General features: G+C 43.1%; 1 protein-coding gene across 3 annotated transcripts in view; it reads right to left on the bottom strand.

Annotated features, from left to right (window-relative positions):
* Positions 1 to 25,077, bottom strand: part of phrf1 (PHD and ring finger domains 1) — a 179,922-nt gene that overhangs the window by 132,053 nt on the left and 22,792 nt on the right. Inside the window, exons 2-6 of one of the 3 annotated variants that reach the window (XM_073049973.1) lie at positions 24,259 to 24,396; positions 19,317 to 19,510; positions 16,195 to 16,315; positions 9,899 to 9,982; positions 8,836 to 8,957 (exon numbers count right to left, since the gene is read on the bottom strand). In XM_073049973.1, the coding sequence (XP_072906074.1) occupies positions 8,836 to 8,957; positions 9,899 to 9,982; positions 16,195 to 16,315; positions 19,317 to 19,510; positions 24,259 to 24,303 (566 nt within the window). In that variant the 5' untranslated portion in view covers positions 24,304 to 24,396. Of the gene's footprint in view, positions 1 to 8,835; positions 8,958 to 9,898; positions 9,983 to 16,194; positions 16,316 to 19,316; positions 19,511 to 24,258; positions 24,397 to 25,077 lie in introns of those variants that run through there. The other 2 variants (XM_073049972.1, XM_073049975.1) reach the window with 2 other exon arrangements.

Raw genomic sequence — 25,077 nt, 5'->3', positions numbered from 1 at the left:
ACTTCTCAAATCTGTTAAGAGTTCTTTGAGGTATAGTGCTGGTATACTGGATGGTGGCAAATGGTTGGACTTTACTCAAGGGCTGCAAGCGTTGAGTGAAGGCCAACCATTCTCCTACCTTCTCCCTGTAACCTTTGACTCCCTGACTAATCAAGAACCTATCAAACTCAGCTCTGAGTACACCCAATAACTTGGCCACCACAACCATCTGTGGCAGTCGATTCCAAACATTCACCACCCTCTGGCTAAAGAAATTCCTCCTCATTTCTGTTCAAGATGGATGTCCCCCTAGACTGAGGCTATGCCTCTGGTCCCAGACTAACCCATTATAGAAAACACAATTCTTTCCAGGTTTTTCAATATTTGATGGGTTTCAATGACTTTTGTATGAAAAATATGTAAGGCAAGCATTTCACAGTATCTTGGCATACATGGTTAATAATAAAGCAATTCTAATTCCAAAACAGGTATGCAGCTCCAACTACTTCTGTGACAAAAAAAAATCCTGGAAGGCAGAGAACACTTCATACAATATTCAAAGTCTCCTTGACAATAAATATTACATCCAGACCAACACTTGTGAGCCTTTGTGTCTGCACTGTGCATGGTGGAGAAAGAGCATTCAGGGAGGTCCTGAGCCCCTCCAGTCTCTAAGACAGAAGCACATAGAGGGCAAGCAAACAGCATTCAATATCCTCAATAACCCACTCAGGCCCACATCCCCTCAGGAACTCAACAGCCCCATTGACCCACTCACCCCCAAGGAAGATAATATCCCCAATGACCCACTCATTCCTCAAGGACTCAATATCCCCAATGACACATTTACCCTTCAGGGACTCAATATCCTCAACAACCCACACCCCACCCCCCAGGGACTCAAATCCCCTACGACACTCTCACACCCTCAGGATCTCAGTATCCTCAATGACCCACTTGCCCTCAGGGACTCAATATTCCCAATGACCCACTCACCCCCTCAGGGAATCAATATTCTCAATGGCCCAGCTATTCCCTCAATCGCCTGCCCTTGATGGACCACACCCCAAAGCTCTAAAAGAGGTAGTTGAAGAGATTGTGGTGGCATTTGTAACAATTTACCAAGAATCACAAGATTCTGGTACGGTTCTTGAAGACTTGAAAATTGCAAATGTCACTCCACTCTTGAGGAAGAGAGGTTAGCAGAAGAAAGGCAATTATAGGTCAGCATGACTGACCTCAGTAGTTGGGAAGATGTTGGAGCCGATTGGTAAAATAGGCCAGTGTCAGGGAAAATCTATTGGAATTCTTTGAAGAAATAACAAGCAAGGCAGACAAAGGAGAATCGGATGATGTTGTGTACTTGGATTTTCTGAAGGCCAACGACAAGGTGCCACACATGAAGCATAAACAAGGTAAGAGCCCGGGATATTACAAGAGAGATACTAGCATGGATAACACAATAGCTGATTGGCAAGATGCAAAGAGTGGGAATAAAGGGATCCTTTTCAGATTGACTGCCAGTAGATAGTGGTGTTTCACAGGGATCTGTGTTGGAACCGCTTCTTTTTATGTTGCATGTCAACAAATTCGATGATGAAATTGATGGCTTTGTGGCCAAGTTTGCAGACAAATATAGGTGGAGGGGCAGGTAGTTCTGAGGAAGTAAGGAGGCTGCAGAAGGGCTTAAGACAGATTAGGAAAATGGACAAAGAGGTGCCACATGGAATACAGTGTTGGGAAGTGTACAGTCATGCACTTTTGTAGAAGGAATAAAAGCACAGACTATTTCCTAAACGGGGAGAAAATTCAAAAACCCGAGGTGCAAATGGATCTGGGAGTCCTCATGCAGGATTCACTTAAGTTTAATTTGCAAGTTGACTCGATAGTGAGGAAGGCAAATGCAATGTTAGCAAAGATGCCTTAATGTGTTTAAATGAACTATCATTGCTGAAAACTGATTGAAACACTGCTGATTGTGGACGGACTCGTCACCAAATTCCACGAAGGAAAATGGTTGCAGGTCAGTGATACAAGTGCATTTAAGGAAACGGGACTTTAAACTCCCAATACTGACTATCTTGCTGGCAAATGTACAGTCTCTAGTGAATAGAACCAATGATCTCAGAGCTAGGGTGCTGAATCAGAGGGACATTAGGACCATGTGTGTCTTTTGTTTCACAGAAGAGTGGTTAATCCCTTCCGTACCAGACGCAGCGATTCAGATTGATGGGTTTACTATAGTATAGATCTATAGTCTCTCAAAAGCAGAGATGAAGGAGTATGCCTCATGATCAGTTCTTCTTGGTGCACAAATATATCAGTGCTGTCCCAATTCTGCTCACCAGACCTGGAATATCTAACAGTTAAGTGCCATCCTTTTTTACCTTCCACAGGAGATTTCCAAGATCATTTTGGTAATTTCACCTCAGGCCAATGACAACAGGCTTTAGATGATCTGAGCAATGGGATCAACATGCACTAAGCAGCACATCCTAATGCCTTCACCATTGTTATGAGGGATTTTAACTAGGCCAGTCTGGAAAAGTCACTAAGCAATTACCATCAACAGATCAGATGCAATACCAGAGGAAACAACACTGTACCACTGTTACACCACCATCAAGAATGCCTACCGTGCTATTTCACACCCTCACTTTGGGAAGTCTAATCACCTGGCTGTACTTCTACTCCCTGAGTATAGGCAGAGACTGCAGCACCAGTGGTGAGGACCAATAAGGTATGGACAATAGACAATAGACAGTAGATGCAGGAGTAGGCCATGTGGCCCTTCTAGCCAGCACCGCCATTCACTGTGATCATGGCTGATCATACACCATCAGTACCCTGTTCCTGCCCTCTCCCCATATCACTTGACCCCGCTATCTATAAGAGCTCTATCTAACTCTCTCTTGAATGCATCCAGAGATTTGGCCTCCAATGACTTCTGGGGCACAGCATTCCACATATCCACCACTCTCTGGGTGAAAAAGTTTTTCCGCATCTCTGTTCTAAATGGCCTACCCCTTATTCTTAAACTGTGGCCTCTAGTTCTGGACTCACCCATCAGCGGGAACATGCTTCCTGCCTCCAGTGTGTCCAATCCCTTAATAATCTTATATGTTTCAATCAGATCCCCTCTCATCCTTCTAAATTCCAGTGTATACAAGCCCAGTCGCTCCAATCTTTCAACATATGACAGTCCCGCCATTCCGGGAATTAACCTTGTGAACCTACGCTGCACTCCCTCAATAGCAAGAATGTCCTTCCTCAAATTTGGTGACCAAAACTGCACACAATACTCCAGGTGGGGTCTCACCAGGGCCCTGTACAGCTGCAGAAGGACCTCTTTACTCCTATACTCAATTCCTCTTGTTATAAAAGCCAGCATGCCATTAGCTTTCTTCACTGCCTGCTGTACCTGCATGCTTGCTTTCATCGACTGATGTACAAGAACACCGAGATCTCATTGTACTTCCCCTTTTCCTAACTTGACTCCATTTAGATAGTAATCTGCCTTCCTGTTCTTGCCACCAAAGTGGATAACCTCACATTTATCCACATTAAACTGCATCTGCCATACATTTGCCCACTCATCCAACCTGTCCAAGTCACCCTGCATTCTCATAACATCCTCCTGACATTTCACACTGCCACCCAGCTTTGTGTCATCAGCAAATTTGCTAATGTTACTTTTAATCCCTTCATCTAAATCATTAATGTATATTGTATACAGCTGCGGTCCCAGCACCGAACCTTGCGGTACCCCACTGGTCACAGCCTGCCATTCCGAAAGGGACCCATTAATCACTACTCTTTGTTTCCTGTCAGCCAGCCAATTTTCAATCCATGACAAGGGAAGTACAGGAGTGCCTACAGGACTGCTTTGAATCGGTGGATGGACTGCATTCAGGGATTCATTTTCAAATCTGGATGAGTTTGCTGCAGTTGTTACTGACTTCATTAAAACCTGTGTGGATGACTGTGTGCCCACAAAGACTTACTGTACATTCCCAAACCAAAAGCCGTGAATGAACCAGGCAGTATGTCATCTGTCGAAGGCTAGATCTATAGCATTCAGGTCTGGCGGCCCAGGCCTGTACCAGATAACCAGGTGTGATTTGTGGAGGGATATTTCAAGGGCAAAGAGACAATTTTGAATGAGTATGGGGGCAACATCAGATGTACGACGAATCTGGCAGGGACCCCCTGCAGATACCAAAATCCGCGGATGCTCAAGTGCCTTATATAAAATGGAATAGTATTTGCATATCCGAGGAAATCTGCAGATGCTGGAAATTAAAAATAACAACACACACAAAATGCTGGTGGAGCACAGCAGGCCAGGCAGCATCTATAGGAAGAAGCGCTGTCGACGTTTCGGGCCGAGACCCTTCGTCAGGACTAACCGAAAGGAAAGATAGTAAGAGATTTGAAAGTAGTGGGGGGAGGGGGAGATACAAAATGATAGGAGAAGACCGGAAGGGGTGGGATGAAGCTAAGAGCTGGAAAGGTGATTGGCAAAAGTGATACAGAGCTGGAGAAGGGAAAGGATCATGGGACGGGAGGCCTCAGGAGAAAGAAAGGGGGGGGGAGCACCAGAGGGAGATGGAGAACAGGCAAACAACTAAATATGTCAGGGATGGGGTAAGAAGGGGAGGAGGGGCATTAACGGAAGTTAGAGAAGTCAATGTTCATGCCGTCAGGTTGGAGGCTACCCAGCCGGTATATAAGGTGTTGTTCCTCCAACCTGAGTTTGGATTCATTTTGACAATAGAGGAGGCCATGGATAGACATATCAGAATGGGAATAGGACGTCGAATTAAAATGTGTGGCCACTGGGAGATCCTGCTTTTTCTGGCGGACCGAGCGTAGGTGTTCAGCGAAACGGTCTCCCAGTCTGCGTCGGGTCTCACCAATATATAAAAGGCCACACCGGGAGCACCGGACGCAGTATACCACACCAGCCGACTCACAGGTGAAGTGTCGCCTCACCTGGAAGGACTGTCTGGGGCCCTGAATGGTGGTGAGGGAGGAAATGTAAGGGCAGGTGTAGCACTTGTTCCGTTTACAAGGATAAGTGCCAGGAGGGAGATCGGTGGGAAGGGATGGGGGGGACGAATGGACAAAGGAGTCACGTAGGGAGTGATCCCTGCAAAAAGCAGAAAGGGGGGGAGGGAGGGAAAAATGTGTTTGATAGTGGGATCCCGTTGGAGGTGGCAGAAGTTACGGAGAATTATAAGTTGGACCTGGAGGCTGGTGGAGTGGTAGGCAAGGACAAGGGGAACCCTATCCCGAGTGGGGTGGCGGGTGGATGGGGTGAGGGCAGATGTGCGAGAAATGGGAGAGATGCGTTTGAGAGCAGAGTTGATGGTGGACGAAGGGAAGCCCCTTTGTTTAAAAAAGGACGACATCTCCTTCGTCCTGGAATGAAAAGCCTCATCCTGAGAGCAGATGCGGCGGAGACGGAGGAATTGTGAGAAGGGGATAGCCTTTTTGCAAGAGACAGGGTGGGAAAAGGAATAGTCCAGGTAGCTGTGAGAGTCTGTAGGCTTATAGTAGATATCAGTAGATAGGCCGTCTCCAGAGATGGAGACAGAAAGATCAAGAAAGGGGAGGGAGGTGTCGGAAATGGACCAGGTACATTTGAGGGCAGGGTGAAAGTTGGAGGCTTTCAAATTTACCTCAAATGCCCTCAAATTTAAAAAAATGAAAAATAAATACACAAATACATTATGCCTGATAAACCTTTTGATCCAAATATGTAGTAACTTCTACTTTGAAAAAGGACCACTCAACAACTTCCTGTCCAAAAGAACAACTTTATCTAGGACGGTAAAACGATATTCGCATTCAGAGGTTTTCACTAATGTGCCGGTCGGGCAGAAAAGACTGGAAGGAAAACCCCGCAACCCCGGAAACAATCTCTCTTTACAAACAGCTTTACCATGATCCTAACTGGTATTAACTTTATCTTTATAATGCTCACATTACAACACTTCTCCCCCTTTAAATTCCAACATTCCCCAAATGTAATGGGAAACAAAAATAGTGGTGTCATTAGCTTGCGTACCCCTGAAACTAGTGTCTCAGTAACTGTTTACCAATACCAGGAAAGTTAAGGATCTGAAATCAGGATTGAAGGCTCAGAGGACGTGGATCAACAAGTGTTAAAGGACTTGCACTCTTTGAATATTTTTCACGACAGTTCGATGAATCCCTGGATGTAATGCAAACAGCTCAGTTTGTTGTATTTGTCAGAATGGCTTTCCAGGATTTTACAACAAAGGAAAACTTCCTCACTCTTTTGCACTTAAAGGAGAGAACGAGAGCTGAGGATATTTACAATGAGTTTTTAAAAATGTCCATGAAAATGACATCCCCATTCATAAACTGGTGACAATTACTACTGATGGGGCCCCAGCAATGTGCGGTGTGCGCGTTGGTTTTATAGCATTGTGCCATAATGACCCTGATTTTCCCGACTTCCTGGACTATCACTGTGTGATTCATCAGCAGGCCTTGGCTGGGAAGGTCGTGGACTTTTCTCATGTAATGACACTGGTAGTCAAACTGATAAACGATTCAAGCAACAGCACTTCAGCACCTCTTACTCAAGGCATTATTGGATGAGCTCGATGCCGCTATGGCCTGCTTGATATGCTAGTTACAGTGTTTTCTTGGTTGAATTAATTTGAAAGTTTGACAAAAGCATTTTATGTAATTCAAATACAATCAGCCCAAATAAAAGGCCTCAAGTTGGAAGTACAATCTGAGCTGCTTTTTCTCTAAACGATTCAGTTGGTCGATCTTGCCTTTCAGTATGGCCGAGGTAGAGGATCTTGGGCTTAAAAAGGTTGGTGACCACTAGTTTAGGGACAAGAAAAAAAAGTCTGTACATGTTCAATACAGACACAACCATTGTAGGTCTTCTGGGAACACTGATGCCGCCTTGGGCATCAGCCAATGCCGATTCTCCCGTGATCTTTAAGTTCTTGAGGTTGTAGCACTTTACATAGCTATCCAGCCATCCCTTCCTAGCCTTAAACTCCTTCCTCTCGCTCACAACACAAGTAGCGAACGAACGAGATGCGACGAGTGCTGGAGAGAGACTGAGGATCTGTGAAATGGCAGGAGGCTACAGCAAGGTATGCCGAATGTCAAATGTCAAGCTTAATATGTAACATTACATATCAGCTCTTAAACTCAATCCCACAGTTGATAAAGGACAATGCACCATATGCCTTCTTAACTACAAAGTCAATCTGTGTAGCAGCTTTGAATGTCCTGTTCACTAGGACCCCAAGATTCCTCTGATCCTCCACACTGCCAAGAGTCTTACCATTAATACTATATTCTGCCATCATATTTGACCTTCCAAAATGAACCACCTCACACTTATTTGGGTTGAACTCCATCTGCCACTTCTCAGCTCAGTTTTGCATCCTATCAATGTCCCGCTGTAACCTCTGACAGCCCTCCACACTATTCACAATACCCTCAACCTTAGTGTCATCAGCAATTTTACTAACCCATCCCTCCACTTCCTCATCCAGGTCATTTACAAAAATCACAAAGAGAAGGGGTCCCAGAACAGATCCCTGAGGCACACCACTGGTCACTGATCTCCATGCAGAATATGACCCATCTACAACCACTCTTTGTCTTCTGTGGGCAAACCAATTCTGGATCAACAAAGCAAGGTCCCCTTGGATCGCATGCCTCCTTACTTTCTCAATAAGCCTTGTATGGGGTACCTTATCAAATGCCTTGCTGAAATCCATATACACTACATCTACTGCTCTACCTTCATCAACGTGTTTAGTCACATCCTCAAAAAATTCAATCAGGCTCGTAAGGCACGATCTGCCCTTGACAAAGCCATGCTGACTATTCCTAATCATATTATACCTCTCCAAATGTTCATAAATCCTGCCTCTCAGGATCTTTTCCGTCAATTTACCAACCACTGAAGTAAGACTCACTGGTCTATAATTTCCTGGGCTATCTCCACTCCCTTTCTCGAATAAGGGAACAACATCTACAACCCTCTAATCCTCCGGAACCTCCATCGTCCCCATTGATGATGCAAAGATCATCACCAGAGGCTCAGCAATCCCCTTCCTCGCCTCCCACAGCAGCCTGTGGTACATCTCATCAAGTCCTGGAGACTAATCCAACTTACTGCTTTCCAAAAGCTCCAGCTCATCCTCTTTCTTAATGTCTATTTGCTCAAGCTTTTCAATCCACTGTAAGTCATCCCTACAATCGCCAAGATCCTTTTCCTTAGTGAATAATGAAGCGAAGTATTCATTAAGTACCTCAGCTATCGCCTCTGGTTCCATACACACTGTTCCATTGTCACATTTGATTGGTCCTATTCTCTCATGTCTTATCGTCTTGCTCTTCACATACTTGTAGAATGCTTTGGGGTTTTCTTTAATCCTGCCCGCCAAGGCCTTCTCATGGCCCCTTCTGCCTCTCCTAATTTCATTCTTAAACTCCTTCCTACTGGCCTGAAAACCTTCTAGATCTTTATCGTTCCCTAGTTTTTTGAACCTGAGCTTCAAAGCTAAGGTAATATAGCAGTTATTGTCAAATAGTAGTTATCACTTTGTACTTAACACTTTGGGAACATCAACAGTAAATGTTTCTGCAGCCTATTGTTTCTAGAGTGACTTATACGCAAGAACTTTTAAGTAACAATACTCTAACAAGTGCAGTGAATATAATCTGAAAACATTCCTTACAGCTGTGCTGGTTTTTGGATAAACATTTGATCAGACATCAGAATGCTACTGTAATTCAATCAACTACCAATGTCTCCATAGCATTAGCTTATGTGTGTTTACATACCCCGCATCACAACCATCACAGAGGAGAAGGCTATCTTCCCGGTCACTCCGTCCACACACCTCACAATTTGTCACGTCCTCCTGCTCCTCTTCATTGTCTTGGTTCGGGTTCTGCACTGGAAGCTTCAAAAGGAATTTAAACTCTTAGCACTTAAATATCTGATGGTCATGATATCCACTTTATTATGTGACTCATATCAGCTCTCAAAATGAACATGAACCAATTTAAATGTGAAGAAAATGGACGGATATGGACATTGTGTAGGCATAAGGAAGTAGTTTAATTTTGCCATTTGATTATTAATTTAATTGGTTTGACACAACATTGGGAGCCAAAGGGCTTGTTCCTGTTCTATGTTCGAAACAATTTGGAAGCTCTGTTATGTTGTTGGGGGTGTTGGTATCGGTGGGAAAGAAAGGGATACTATAGGGAGGTATGTCAGATTCATTTGTAAAAAAGACATAATATTACACCAAACACAATTTGTCCTCCAAGGATCCAATGCTAAATGTGTGATAGGCACATGGATGATAGAAAAAGGGAGATTTATGTGGTAGGGAAGGGTTAAATTGATCTTGGAGTAGTTTAAAATGTTAGGAGCCTATACTGTGCTGCACAAAATGCCAGAGGAACTCAGCAGGTCAGGCAGCATCAATGAAGGGAAATTAACAGTTGATGGATCAAAGCTCTCAGCTAAAAATGTCAACTGTTTATTCCCCCTCCATTGATGCAGCCTGACCTGCTCAGTTCCTCCAGCATTTTGTGTATATTGCTCTGGTTTTCCTGCACCTACAGAATTCTTCTCCTGTGTTTATACTGTGCTGTACTGTTGAATATTGAGTGTTACACATACCTGCCCATTCAGGTCAGGATAGGATAACCTAAACTCTCCCAGTCTTCACCCAGAATCACACACTAGCGCAAAGTTCCAAAAATTGACTGCCCCATACCACCCCTATCCCCACCCACCCTAAAAATAGGCATCTTTACCAAATGAGGAAATAAATAAATGGCTTCTCTATTGTGTGCATCAATGCAAGGAACAATTCGCATACCAACTCACCTTCTTTAAAACTGCCCCCCCGAAATGTGTACGAACACAGATGTGCTTGAAAGTTATTCGATCCACAGGGCATGAATTGGCATTCTGTTGGAGAAATAATGTTTAAAACACATCAGGACATTTCTGGTGACTTGGTGAAGCTCAAATTAATCACTCTGCTTTGTAATTTTACAACTTGGTTTTTAGGTACAGTGGATTCCAGTATATGGGAACACATCAGGACCATTTCATTTTGGCCCAAATAAGCAGCTGCCTCAATTAGCTGAAGTTTCATGGAAATAGTTAAAAAGGTATTAAAAAAACAAAATGAGTAACAAATTATGAATTTAAATGAAATATAGAACAAATTGGAACTCTATCAATAGTACTACAGTACTATACAACTATTAGTTCCTAATAGTTATTGGTGGAGGAATTCATTCAGCGTACACAATGAGCAAAATCAGTACAGACACCTAGTGCAGATAATGGACTGCCTTCATACATGCTTTCAACAACTGCGTCCTGCAAATCTTCATTTTCATTGTAACATTGAAGATTATTGTCGATACCTTCAAATTCTTCACAGCTCTAACTTGCTGAACTAGTGAAATAGTTTTATTTTCATTCCCAGCCATTTCTGGCATTCCCAAGCCTGAATGCTTGAAAGCTGAATGAACAAAACAGTTTGAAATTGTCTAATTGCTGATTGTTCGCCAATGAGCAGTGACAAAGATCACTTTTTAACACAAACACACAAGTGACGTTATTTTAAACTGTTTGCTCTAAGCTTGGTGTAGTGTCTAACGGTCAGCCACAGAAGTGCACGGGACTGACACTAGTTAGAAACTGCTCAACAACAGTCCTTGGCCCAATTAAGCAACATAGTGTCCCAAATAAACAAAAAGAATTCTGAATATTTTCTTGATTTGTTTTTGTCCCAAACAAACAGCTGCCCCAATTAACCAGAATCTACTGTATTTATCCTAGATGTGCCTCTACATCTGGAAGCAAAAAAAAATACACTCACACTTGCACAATACCACCTCAAACATCCCAGAGCCCTTTACAATCAAAGTACAAACACTCCATCAATGGAACACATACATATTGGTGCTTTATACAATAGCTAACCACCGCATTGGTGTTTTATACAATAGAGTACCACCACACTGGAATGTTATGCAAAGGAGATAGGAGATTGAGGCTCTCCTCACTCCTATTTTAACCAATTTTTACAGGAGCACCATTGAGTGTCCTGACCAGCTGAATCTCTGACTGGTATGGGAATTGCAAGGCATCTGACCACAAGACACTACAAGGGATTGCAAGGAATGCTGACAGTATCATCAGGGTCTCCCTTTCACCCATCAGAGATATTTATCAGGAGCGCTGTGTACACAGGGCTCTTGGCATTACTGTAATCCCTCTCATCTGTCCAACAATCTCACTGAACCTCTACCATCAAGCAGGAGGTACTGTAGCATTAGGACAAAGACTGTTAGAATGGGAAACTACTGAACTCCCTGCTAGCACCCAGGTCTCATCATGCAAGAAGCCAGTAGCATTATACTGTTTACTTTTTTACTTGTTTTCTTAAATGCACCTGATAATTTGTTGTTAAGTTATTTGTGGTAATATTACTCTATGTGTTATGTGTGAGAGTTATATGTACTGTGTTGTGCATCTTGGTCTGGGGAATGTTATTTTGTTGGACAGCATAAATTAGTACTGTTGAATGACAATAAACTTGAATTTGACTTCAGTTGAATAGAGTACCACCACCACATTGGTGTTATACAATAGAGTACCAACAAAATGCCTAACAATTCTAAAGCTGTCAACTCACATTCTTGAAATACATAAAACACCCCTTTTTTTCAACTGGACTCATACACCCACTGTCCATCTGAAATAAAATTCTCCGACATCTAATTTACCTTATTAAAAATCTTGTATTGGGCAAAAGAAAATAAATCAAAGATTACCTTGAAGTTACCTTAAGTAAACAGAAGTCACAGAATAGTTGGACAACCAAACTTGTTCCTAGGGCGCAAATGACTAGTATCAGGGGGCATGATTTTAAGGTGATTGGAGGAAAGTATATGGGGAGGGAGAGGTTTAATGTCAGAGGCAGGTGTTGCAGAGTGATGGCTACATGGAACAATGGACCAGAGGAGGTGGCAGAGCAGATACATAAGAGACATTTAAGAGACTCTTACATAAGCACATGGATGATTCAGGTGGGGAATGTTAGATTGATCTTGGAGTAGGTTAAAAGGTGGGCTGAAGGGTCTGTACTCTTCGATGTTCTACCTTCAAACCACTCCTTCAGCACTTTCCTACATAAGAATAGAAGTGAAAACAGACTGAAAAGATTTAAAAATTGGCTTAGCGGTAAGAAGCCGATGGTGGTGTTTAAAGGCTGTTCAAAACTTCAAAAGTAAATTCATAATCAAAGAACACATACAACCCTGAGATTCCTTTTCTTGTGCGTATTCACAGTAAATACAAAGGAGCACAATAGAATCAATGAAAGACCCCACACAAGACAAACAACTAATGTGGGGAAAAAACAAACTGTGCAAATGCAAAAAGAAAAAAATAGTAATAAATAAATAAGCAATCAATATCAGGAACATGACATGAAAAGCCCTTGAAAGTGAGCCCATAGGTTGTGGTAACAGTTCAGTGATGGGACAAGTGAAGTTCAGTGAAGTTCTCCCCTCTGGTTCAAGAGGGGTATTAACTGTTCCTGAACTTGGTGATGTGGGTCCTAAGGCTCCTGTACCTCCTTCCTGAATGCAGCAGTAAAGCAGAGGCATGGCCTGGATGGCAGGAGTCCATGATGTTGGATGCTGCTTTCCGTAACAGCGCTCCATGTAGATGTGCTCAATGGTGGGGAGGGCTTTACCCACAATGGACTGGGTTGTCTTTCGGAACTGAGGCTGGTGACTAAAAGTGTGCTGCAAGGGTCAGTGTTGGGAACCTTGTTATTCATTATTTATAGAAATGGAACCTTGTTATTCGTTATTTATAGAAAAGGGCAGATCAGAGGTGTCAGTGTTGCAGTTGAACAAAGGAGACTATGGAGCCATGAGGGAGGAGCTGGCCAAAGTTAAATGGACAGATATCCTAGCAGAAAAGACAGTGGAACTGCCAAGACAGGTATTCTTGGGAATAATGCACAAGGTGCAAAATCAGTTCATCCCCCAGAGAAGGAAGGATTCAAAGGAGGGAAAGGGGCCACAGTGGTTGACAAAGGAAGTCAGAGATTGCATAGCATTAAAAAAAAGTATGACAGAGCTAAGGTGAGTGGGAAGACAGATGATTGGGAAATTTTTAAGGAACAACAGAACTTAACTAAAAAGGCAATACGGGGAGCAAAAATGAGGTACGAACGCAAGCTAGCCAGGAATATAAAGGAGGATAGCAAAAGCTTTTTTTAGGTATGTGAAGAGAAAGAAGAGAGTTAAGAACAATGTTGGGCCCTTGAAGAATGAATTGGGTGAAATTGTTATGGGAAACAGAGAAATGGCAGAAGAATTTAATAAGTACTTTAGATCTGTCTTCACTAGGGAAGACACAAGCAATCTCCCAGTTGTATGGATGGGCCAAGGACATAGGGTAACAGAGGAAATGAAACAGATTGACATTAGGAGGAAACGGTGATGAATAGACTGATGGGACTGAAGGCTAACAAATCCCCAGGTCCAGATGGTCTGCATCCTAGGGTACTAAAGGAGGTGGCTCTGGAAATTGCAGATGCATTGGTAATCATTTTCCAATGTTCCTTAGATTCAGGATCAGTTCCTGAGGATTGGAGAATGGCTAATGTTATCCCACTTTTTAAGAAAGGAGGGAGGGAGAAAACAGAGAACTATCATCCTGTCAGCCTAACATCAGTAGTGGGGAAGATGCTAGAGTCCATTATTAAACATGAAATAGTGGCATATCTAGACAGCAGTGATAGGATTGGGCCGAGCCAGCATGGATTTACCAAGGGCAAATCCTGTTTGACTAATCTATTGGAGTTTTTCGAGGATGTAACCACGAAGTTAGACAAGGGAGATCCAGTGGATGTAGTGTACCTTGATTTTCAGAAGGCATTTGATAAGGTCCCACATAGGAGATTGGTGGGTAAAATCAGAGCTCATGGCATTGGGGGGAAGATATTGACATGGATAGAAAACTGGTTGGCAGATAGAAAGCAAAGGGTAGCGGTGAATGGGTGTTTCTCGGAATGGCAGGTGGTAACTAGTGGGGTGCCACAGGGCTCGGTATTGGGACCACAGCTGTTTACGATTTACTTCAATAATTTAGATGAAGGCATTGAGAATAACATCAGCAAGTTTGCTGATGATACTAAGCTGGGTGGCAGTGTGACATGTGATGAGGATGTTAGGAGAATTCAGGGTGACTTGGATAGGCTGGGTGAGTGGGCAGATACTTGGCAGATGACGTTTAATGTGAATAAGTGAGGTTATCCACTTTGGGAGTAAGAACAGGAAGGCAGATTATTATCTGAACAGTGTAGAGTTAGGTAAGGGAGAAATACAAAGAGATCTAGGAGTCCTTGTTCATCAGTCACTGAAGGTGAATGAGCAAGTGCAGCAGGCAGTGAAGAAGGCTAATGGAATGTTGGCCTTTATTACAAAGGGAATTGAGTACAAGAGCAAGGAAATCCTTTTGCATTTGTACAGGGCCCTGGTGAGACCACACCTGGAGTATTGTGTACAGTTTTGGTCTCCAGGGTTAAGGAAGGACATCCTGGCTGTAGAGAAAGTGAAGCGTAGATTCACAAAGTTAATTCCTGGGATGTCCAGACTGTCGTACGCAGAGAGGTTAAAGAGACTGGGCTTGTACACGCTGGAATTAAGGAGATTGAGAGGGGATCTGATTGCAACATATAAGATTATTAAGGGATTGGACAAGATAGAGGCAGGAAATATGTTCCAGATGCTGGGAGAGTCCAGTACCAGAGGGCATGGTTTAAGAATAAGGGGTAGGTCATTTAAGACAGAGTTAAGGAAAAACTACTTCTTCCAGAGAGTTGTGGGGGTGTGGAATGCACTGCCTCAGAAGGCAGTGGAGGCCAATTCTCTGGATGCTTTCAAGAAGAAGCTAGATAGGTATCTTATGGATAGGGAAATCAAGGGATATGGGGACAAGGCAGGAACCGGGTATTGATAGTAGATGATCAGCCATGATCTCAGAATGGCAGTGCAGGCTCAAAGGGCAGAATGGTCTACTTCTGCACCTATTGTCTATTGTCTAAATGCTTTTGATATTAATACACATGGCTTGTTCAGTAAGTTGTGGATGACACAAAATTAGGAACTGTCATTGATAGTGAAGGTTATTGCAGATTACAGGGGAATCTTATTCTGATGGGGAAGTAGACCTAAAAGTGGGAAATGGACTTCAGTACAGATAAGAGTGAGGTTATGCAATTTGGATAGTAGTCAAATTAGAGTAGGTACTAAGAATAATAGGGTACAATAGACAATAGGTGCAGGAGTAGACCAACTGGCCCTTCGAGCCAGTACCGCCATTCAATGCGATTATGGCTGATCATCCACCATCAGTAACCCGTTCCTGCCTTCTCCCCATATCCCTTGACTCCACTATCTTTAAGAGCTCTATCTAACTCTTTCTTGAAAGCATCCAGAGAATTGCCCTCCACTGCCTTCTGAGGCAGAGCATTCCACAGATCCACAACTCTCTGGGTAAAAAAGTTTCTCCTCAACTCCGTTCTAAATGGCCTACCCCTTATTCTTAAACTGTGGCCTCTGGTTCTGGACTCCCCCAACATCGGGAACATGTTTCCTGCCTCTAGCGTGTCCAATCCCTTAATAATCTTACATTATTGACGGAAGGAAGTGTAATGGAACAGAAGGTAAGTGCATAACTCATTGAAAGCAGATACACAGATAGTCAGGGTGGTGAACAACGCATTTAACACACTGGCCTTCATCAGTCAGGATGCTGAGTATAAGAATTATGGAATTAGTATTATTTTATAATTTACTTCATGACTATATAAATGCTGGAAAGTTGATGAATGCAAGGCAGCGGATGTTGTCTACATGGACTTTAGCAAGGCCTTTGACAAGGTCCCATATGAGAGCTTCATCAAGAAGGTTCAGTTGCTTGTCATTTAAGATGAGGTAGTAAATTGGATCAGACGTTGGCTTCATGGGAGAAGCCAGAGAATGGTAGTAGATGGTTGCCTCTGTGTCTGGTGGCCTGTGACTAGTGTTGTGTCACAGGGATCGGTGCTGGGTCCATTGTTGTTTATCATCTGTATCACTGACCTGGATGATGTGGTAAACTGGATCAGAAAATTTGCAGATGACACCAAGTTTGGGGGTGTAGCAGACAGCGAGGAAGACTATCAAAGTTTGCAGTGGGATCTTGACATGCTGCATAAATGGGCTGAAAAACAGCAAATTGAATTTAATGCCAACAAGTGTGAGGTGTGCCATTTTGAAAGGACCAAACAAGGCAGGACTTACACAGAAGTCCACTACGGAGTTCTGTAGAACAGGAATCTAGGAATACGAGTCCATAATACATTGAAAGTGCATCACAGACAGATAGTATCATAAAGAAAGCTTTTGGCACATTAGCCCTTATAAATGGATGTACTGAGTACAGGAGTTGGGACGTTCTATTGAAGTTGTACAAGATGTTGGTGAGGCCTTATTTGGAGTATTGTGTGCTAGTTTTGGTCACCTACCTACAGGAAAGACAAAAATAAAATTAAAAGAATGCAGAGAACATTTACAAGGATGGTGCCAGGACTTGAGGACCAGAGTTATAGGGAAATGTTGAATAGGCTAGGATTTTATTCACCTGGAGCATAGGAGAATAAGAGGAGATTTGATAGAGGTATACAAAATTATGAAGGGCATAGATAGGATAAATGCAAGCAAGCTTTTCCCACTGAGGCTGAGTGGGACTAGACTGAGAAGTCATGGGTTAAAGGTGAAAGGTGAAATGTTTAAAAGGAACTTCTTTACTCAGAGGGTGTTGAGAGTGTGAAACTAGCTGTCAGCACCAGTAATGGATGCAGGGTTGATTTCAACATTTAAGAGAAGCTTAGACAATAGGTGTAGGAGTAGGCCATTCGGCCCTTTGAGCCAGCACCGCCATTCACTGTGATCACGGCTGATCATCCACAATCAGTACCCCGTTCCTGCCTTCTCCCCATATCCCTTGACTCCACTATCTTTAAGAGCTCTATCTAACTCTTTCTTGAAAGCATCCAGAGAATTGGCCTCCACTGCCTTCTGAGGCAGAGCATTCCACAGATCCACAACTCTCCTGGTGAAAAAGTTTTTCCTCAACTCCGTTCTAAATGGACTACCCCTTATCCCTAAACAGACCTCTGGTTCTGGACTCCCCCAACATCGGGAACATGCTTCCTGTCCCTAGCGTGTCCAAACCGCATCCTCTTAGCATCCTCCTCACAGCTAACACCGCCGCCCAGCTTCGTGTCATCCGCAAACTTGGAGATGCTGCATTTAATTCCCTCGTCTAAATCATTAATATATGTTGTAAACAACTGGGGTCCCTGCACTGAGCCTTGCAGTACCCCACTAGTCACTGCCTGCCATTCTGAAAAGGTCCCGTTTACTCCCACTCTTTGCTTCCTGTCTTTGTTGCCAAGTTTGCCAAAGTCATAGATGACTTTGTTGCCAAGTTTGCACATGATATGAAGATTGGCGGAGGGGCATGCAGTATTGAGGAAACAGGTTGGCTGCAGAATGACTTAGACAAATTAGAAGAATGGGCACGAAAATGGTAAATGAAATACAATGCTGGAAAACGCAAGGTTAACTTGCAGGTAGAGTCGGTGGTCAGGAAGGCAAATGCAATGTTAAGAATTCATTTCAAGAGGTCTAGAATACAAGAGCAGAGATGTGATGCTGAGGCTTTATAAAGTCCTGGTAAGGCCTTGCCTTGAGTATTGTGAACAGTTTTGGGCTCCTCATCTAAGAAAAGATGTGCTGGCATTGGAGAGGATTAAGAGGAGGTTCACAAGGATGATTCTGGTAATTAAAGGGTTATCATGCGAGGAACGTTTGATGGCTCTGGGTCTGTACTCGCTGGAATTTAGATGGAATCTCATTGAAACCTCCCAAATGTTGAAAGGAATAGACAGAGTAGATATGGAAAGGATGTTTCCCACAGTAGGTGCGTCAAAGACAAGAGGGCACAACCTCAGGACAGAGGGATTTCCGTTTAAAACATGCAGAAAATTTTCTTTAGCTAGAAGGTGTTGAATTTGTGGAATTTGTTACCACAGGCAGCTGTGAAGGCCAGGTCGTTGGGTGTACTTAAGGTGGAGACTGATAGGGTCTTGATTGGACACGGTATCAAAGGTAATGGGGAGAAGACCAGGGAGTGGAGCTGAGGAGTGGAAATAAAGGATCAGCCATGAATGAATGGCAGAGCAGACACAATAGGCAAATGGCCTAATTCTGCTCCTATGCCTATGGTCATAACACATAACTGATGCAGATGTGTGAGCAGAGAGTGACGTGCACCAGCCACTGCCCCGGAGGCTAGCATCTACCACGCACTACCCCAGAGGCTGGCATCTACCACGCACTACCTCGGAGGCTGGCCTCTACCACGCACTACCACAGAGGCTGGCATCTATCACGCACTACCCCAGAGGCTGGCATCTATCACACACTACCCCGGAGGCTGGCATCTACCACGCACTACCCCGGAGGCTGGTATCTACCACGCACTACCCCGGAGGCTGGTATCTACCACGCACTGCCCTGGAGGCTGCTATCTATCATGCACTACCCCAGAGGCTGACATCCGTCAGTTACTACTCTGGAGGAAGATGTCTGTCAATCATTAATTTCAGGTTTGGAAAGGTTACAAATTTGACACAAGTTTAGCACGTTACTGACGATGGATCTAACTGCTGAATTCGTAAATTGGACTACTTGATTGTTATTTTCTTTGCAATTTAACAATTAATCATCTGGTTGTACTTAAGTAGCTTTTATATGCATATGACAGGGTGTTATGCTTCCTAGTGGACATAATATGTATATGCAGTTGTTCAATGTGTCCCCTTGTGTTATACTACTGGTATAATTCTGGAATCTTCTCTTGGTACTGGATTATGTGATTAAGAGCTATCTCGTTGATTGCCTTTTAGCTGCAAATTTGAATGGAATTTTGCTGATCCAGGGTATAAAAATGCTGCACCACATGGTCAGCACCAACTTGATCCTAGTCTCTTTGCCCTTAAGTCTTCTGCTACTATATTCTGCTTGTGTTTTTTTTGTTTTTTCTCAATGCTTAACAAAACATTTGTGAAGCATCAGATTTGTGCCGCTCTCCTGACTTCTGAGAGAACCATAGATTATAACATCACAATCCAACTCTGTGTGTTGACAGTACTCACCTTTGCCCATTCGAGGATGCAATCAAGGCAGAAGTAATGCACACAGCTCTCTGGAGTTCCAATAGCCTGATCCCGGAAAGCATTGAGACAGATTGGGCAATTCTCACTCTCCTCGTCAGAGCCACTTGCCCACTTCTCTGCAGCGCCAGATTTCTCAGCGTCCACTCCTTCAGCCGCACCATCAGCCTCATCATCTTCAAAGTCCAACAAGATAAAAAGTGTTTGACAAAATTAATGACATTCCCACTACTCAACTTCAAGCCGCAATGGGGTGAGCAGTTTCATGTTCCTGAGTGTCAGCATCGCTGAAGATTTATCCTAGGTCCAATATATTGATGCAATTGCAAGGAAGGCACAACGGGCTATATTTCATTAGGAGTTTGAGGACAATTGATGTCACCACAGATACCCACAGCTTTCTAAGATGTACCATAGAAAACATTCTGACTGGTTGCATCACCATTTGGTCTGGAGACGCCATTGCACAGGATTAAAAAAAGCTGCAGAAAGTTGTAAACTCAGCCAGCTCCATCATGGGCACTAGCCTCCCCAGCATTGAAGACATCTTTAAAAGGCAATGCTTCTAGAAGACAGCATCCATCATTAAGGACCCCCATCACCTAGGACATGCCCTCTTCTCATTGCTACCATTAAGGAGGTGGTACAGGAGCCTTAAGGCACACATTCAATGCAGTGGGCATGGGGTCAGGGTGAATCTTACTAAGAAAAATTTGAGCCAAATACAAGGTTAAACACTCAACACAGTGTCAATGGCAACGACTTAAAATGGCAGACAGCATCGCAATCTGACTTAAAATGGCAGACGGCGTTCTCCTTCCTCGGTTCTTAAGTATGAGTTGTCCGTAAGTCGGACATTCGTAACTCGGGGACTACCTGTATAAACGTAGTGGAAGAGTGGAAACCTGATTAGATGAGGACTAACCAGTCGGCGATGGACAATAGGGGTATAAATACTACTGAATTAGAAATGCGCAGACATCATCCCTGATGAAGATGCCAGCGTTTGTCATCAAAACATTGGTTAAAATCAATACCTGTACCCAGCTGTATAGAACAGGGAATACGTACACAAAGCTGGAAGAACTCAGCAGGTCAGGCAGCATCCGTGAGAAAAGAGTAGCCAATGTTTCGGGCCGAGACCCTTCCATTCCTGATGAAGGGTCTCGGCCCGAAACATTGGCTACTCTTTTCTCACGGATGCTGCCTGACCTGCTGAGTTCTTCCAGCGTTGTGTACGTATTCTTTGATCCACAGCATCTGCAGTTGTATTTTTGTGTATAGAATAGGGCATCTCTACAACCCACACTTCAATCTCATCTCATTGACTGGAACACCTGACTCCAAATAGATTTTGTAGAAGGATTTAGCCCAGAGGTTCACATACTTTGTTGAACCCAGACTGTGATTGTTCAAATGGTGTACTCAGATCTGATGAGAAGTAGCACAATTGTTTGTGTGTTATTAGTTTAGGCAGATTGGGTTTGTCTATTATTGCAAGTTAGATGTAGATCAGACCACAATTAAGGCAGAAAACCAGATAATTGAGAAGGGTTCACGAACTTCTTCTTACAATTGTAATATCCCTCACAACCTCATTCTCCTGCCTTCTCCCTGTAACCTTTGAAGCACTCAATTCATCAAGAAACTGTAAACCTCCACTTTAAATATACCCAATGATTTGGCCTCCACAGCCATCCGTGACATTGAATTCCACAGATTCACCACCCTCTGGCTAAAGAAATTCCTCTTCATCTTTAGGAAATATCCGCTCCACATTCATTCTATCTAGGCCTTTCACTATTCAATAGGTCTCAATCAGATTCTCCCTCCCCCCCCATTCTTCTAAACTCCAGTGAGTACAGGCCCAGAGCTATCAAAAGCTCCTCATACATTATCCTTTCAATCTCAAATCGTTCTCGTGAACCTCCTCTGGTCCCTCTCAGATGCCAACAAATCCTTTCTTCGATAAGGAGCCCAAAATTGCTCACAATACTCCAAAGTGCAGTCTGACCAATGCCTTATAAAGCCTCAGCATCACACCCTTGCTCTCATATTCCAGTCATCAATCTGGTATATCTGCTGAACTAATCTGCCATCTGGGACCTTGTCAAAAGCCTTGCCAAAGTGATTTATTAGTGTTACATGTACCAAGATACAGTGAAAATCTTGCCCTATCTACTATTTATACAGATCAAATCACCACGATCAAAACCAGCGCGGTAACGTAGCGATTAGCACGACACTATTATCGCTTAGGGTGGAGCTTGGAGTTCAATCCTGGAATTCCCTGTAAGGAATCTGTATGTCCTTCCTATGGACTGCGTGGCTTTCCTCTGGCTGCTCCGGTTTCCTCCCACAGTCCAAAGACATATCAGTGAGTAGGTTAATTGGTCATTGTAATTGCCATGTGGTCAGGTAAGGGTTAAACTGGAGGCTGTCAGGGAATGCTGAGTGGCACACTTAAAGGGCCAGAAGGGCCTGCTCCACATCTTTCTTGAAATAAATATATATTTTTTAAATTACATGGTGCACTGAACTTGAATAAATAAGGTAATGTCTACCACCCTCCCCTAATCCACGTTCGTATTAACTAAAGAATGTCAACCACGGAATCAGAATCAGGTTTAATATCACTGGCATGTTTTGTGAAGTTCGTTGTTTTGCACCAGCAGTACATTACAATGCAAAATTTTAAAAAGCTATAAATTACAAAAAGAAATATATATACATATAAATTAAATTAATAAGTAGTTATTAATTTATCAACGCTATTAATAAGCAGGCATTTCCACTGAGGTTGGGACTGCAACTAGAGCTCGTGGGTCAAGGGTGAAATGTGAAATATTTAAGGGGAAATTATTCACTCAGAGGGTCATGAGAATGTGGAATGAGCTGACAGTGCAAGTGGTGCATGCAAGCTCGATTTCAACGTTTAAGAGGTTTGGACAGGAACATGGACGATAAGGGTATGAAGGACTATGGTCCTACTACAGGTCAAAGGAAGTAGGCAGCTTAAATGGTTCAGTGTGGACAAGATGGGCCAAAGGTCCTGTTTCTGTGCCGTATTTTTTCATGACTAGGACTTCTAGTGCAAACAGAGATCACAAATAGAAAAACTGTGAGGTAATATTCATGGGTTCATTGACTTTGGACATCTGGTGGCAGAAGGGAAGAAATTGCTGCTGAACTGTGTGTACTTTATTTTACTTTAATAATAATGAATTTATTAATCGAGCACTTTTCATACCGATGATGTAGTTCAAAGTGCTTTATAATGGGATAAAGTGCAAACATGAAATAAAAGACAAAAAAATTAGTTAAAAGCTAAGTTAAATAAATCGGTTTTGAGCTGGTGTTTAAAAGTGTCAACTGAGTCTGCATCCCTTATAGTTTTAGATATTGAACTCCACAATTTGGGAGCGTGGCTGACCTGTCAATTAACTTTCAAGGAGATTACTTAAATTTAAGAGGCTGGTGGAAGACCTGAGAGCTTGAGCAGGATAACACGTACTTTAATATGGAAGAACATGACATTGTTTGGCAGAGTTCCTTCACCACACATGGACTGCACAAGAGGCAGAAAGGCACAATGCACAGAAGAAAGCACAGCAACAGACTTCCCAGCCTTTGACAGCTGTCGATCATGATGCCGAATGTATACATAGTCTATGTTCTCAGGCGAACAGAGGTACAACAGCCCTTGAGTGGAGTGACATAAAGATCGGACAAAGTCCTGCTGTTAATCAACACCCAGCAGTCACATTTCACAGTATGCTTCAAAGCACATGTGACAAATAAAGCTAATATTTAATCTGAACTGGATGTACTCAGGCAGAACCATAAGACCATAAAACATAGGAGCATAATTAGGTCATTCTGCCCATTACGTCATTCCTTCATGGCTGATTCATTATCCCTCTCAACCCCATTCTCCTGCCTTCTGCCCATAATCTATTAAGCCTTTTTCAAGACCCTCTAGGAAAAGAAATTCCTCCTCATCTCTGTTCTAAATTGATGTCCATCTATCCTGAGGCTGTACCCTCTAGTCCTGGACTCACCACTACAGGAAACACACGATTGAGGTCTTTCAATATTCAACAGGTTTCAGTGAGATTCCCCCCCCACCCCATCATTCTTCTAAAATCCAGTGAGCACATCTTTTCTTAAAGGGTACAAAAACTGTTCACAATACTCCAAGCGCAACAAGGTTCATTCATGTTGCCCCAGCTGGGTTTTCAGATACTAACCAATGAGGCCCAGTCAATTACAGCACTAGGCCAGTCTTTAGGGGAACAAGAACAAGTTTCTTCAAATGTGCAACTTATTTTTTAAAATGTGACTTTAGCAGTTGTATCAACATACCCAAAACCGGCTTGGAGATGTAAATAGAAATCTGACACTATCAAATCAGTAAACATGAGGGTATCCGTGCCCTCAAATGGTTTAAGTAAATAAAGTTAATTTACCAGGATGTTACCTGGATTGGAGAGCATGTCTTATGAAAATATGCTGAGTGAGCTAGGGCTTTTCTCTTTGGAGTGAAGGAGGTTAATAGGAGTGTACAAGACAATAAGAGGCGTGGATCGAGTGGACAGCTGGAGTGAAAATGGCTAATACAAGAGGGCATAATTTTAAGATGATTGGAGGAATGTACAAGTGGGGTATCAGAGGTAAGTTTAATTTTTACACAGAAAGCACTGAGTGCATGGGACACCCTTGGGTGGTTGCAGAGGCAGATACATTAGGGGCATTTAAGAGATTCTTAGATAGGCACATAGATGATAGAAGAATAGAGGGCTCTGTGGGAGGGAAAGGTTAGAATGATCTTAGAGTAGATTAAAATTTGACATAGCATCATAGGCTGAAGGGCCTGTATTGTGTTGTAGTGTACTATGTTTAATTAATGAATTAAATAACCTACCTTCCTCCTCCTCTTCATCTTCCTCTTCATCGCCATCATCTTCATCCTCTAGGTCATCATCTTCTGCACCTTCTCCATCATCCTCATCATCTGTATCGCCCTCATCCATGTCATCATCATCTTCACTACTGGATTCCTCTAACAAAAGGAAACAGCATTCAGTACTTCACAAGCAGCAGTCTAGTTGGAATCCTACCTTGCTGACTGAAGGGAATGTGGACAACCCATGGGCTATTGTTGGTCAGAAGTTTACTGAAATCTCCATGTAACTGCCCTCGAGGACTAAGATAGGATCTAGCTCCCTTAGCACAGCGATGAGACAAAGACCGTGTTACTCTACTGAGAAACTATAGTGAGGTTCAAAACAACTCAAGATGGATGTTTATTTAACCTCATATTTAGTAAATTCCACACCACATTTTCAAATAAGCTTTGAGAACTGCTAACTCCACCATAGATGGCCCCAGGCCAGGCTACAAGAGGGAGAGGGTTGGGCATGGGCTAGAAGTTCCAAAGACCTCCTGTCTGGAAGAGAAAGGATAAACCAATAAGATGGGCTAAACCTGGGGACAACATGAATGACTAGCCCAGGACAGAGGACTCTGGTGAGCTGGTGTCAGCGCCCTTTGCCTCGGTAGGGGTGATGGGCTTAAGTAAGTTTGGGAACTGTTAAGCTTGCCACTGCCCAGGTCAGGAAGTATCTATTAGCTTGATTCACCATATGGCATTGTTAACCCTTTCAGCTAAATTAAATATTTTTAGCTGAGGTGAAGCTTAATTCATTAATGGGGCTTCAGACACCCAGCTGATATAATAATT

The sequence above is a fragment of the Hemitrygon akajei genome, chromosome 6 (genome assembly GCF_048418815.1).
Source record: "Hemitrygon akajei chromosome 6, sHemAka1.3, whole genome shotgun sequence".
Taxonomy (NCBI): domain Eukaryota; kingdom Metazoa; phylum Chordata; class Chondrichthyes; order Myliobatiformes; family Dasyatidae; genus Hemitrygon; species Hemitrygon akajei.
The sequence above is the reverse complement of the archived record's forward strand: the minus strand, read 5'-3'. Positions and strand labels throughout refer to the sequence as shown.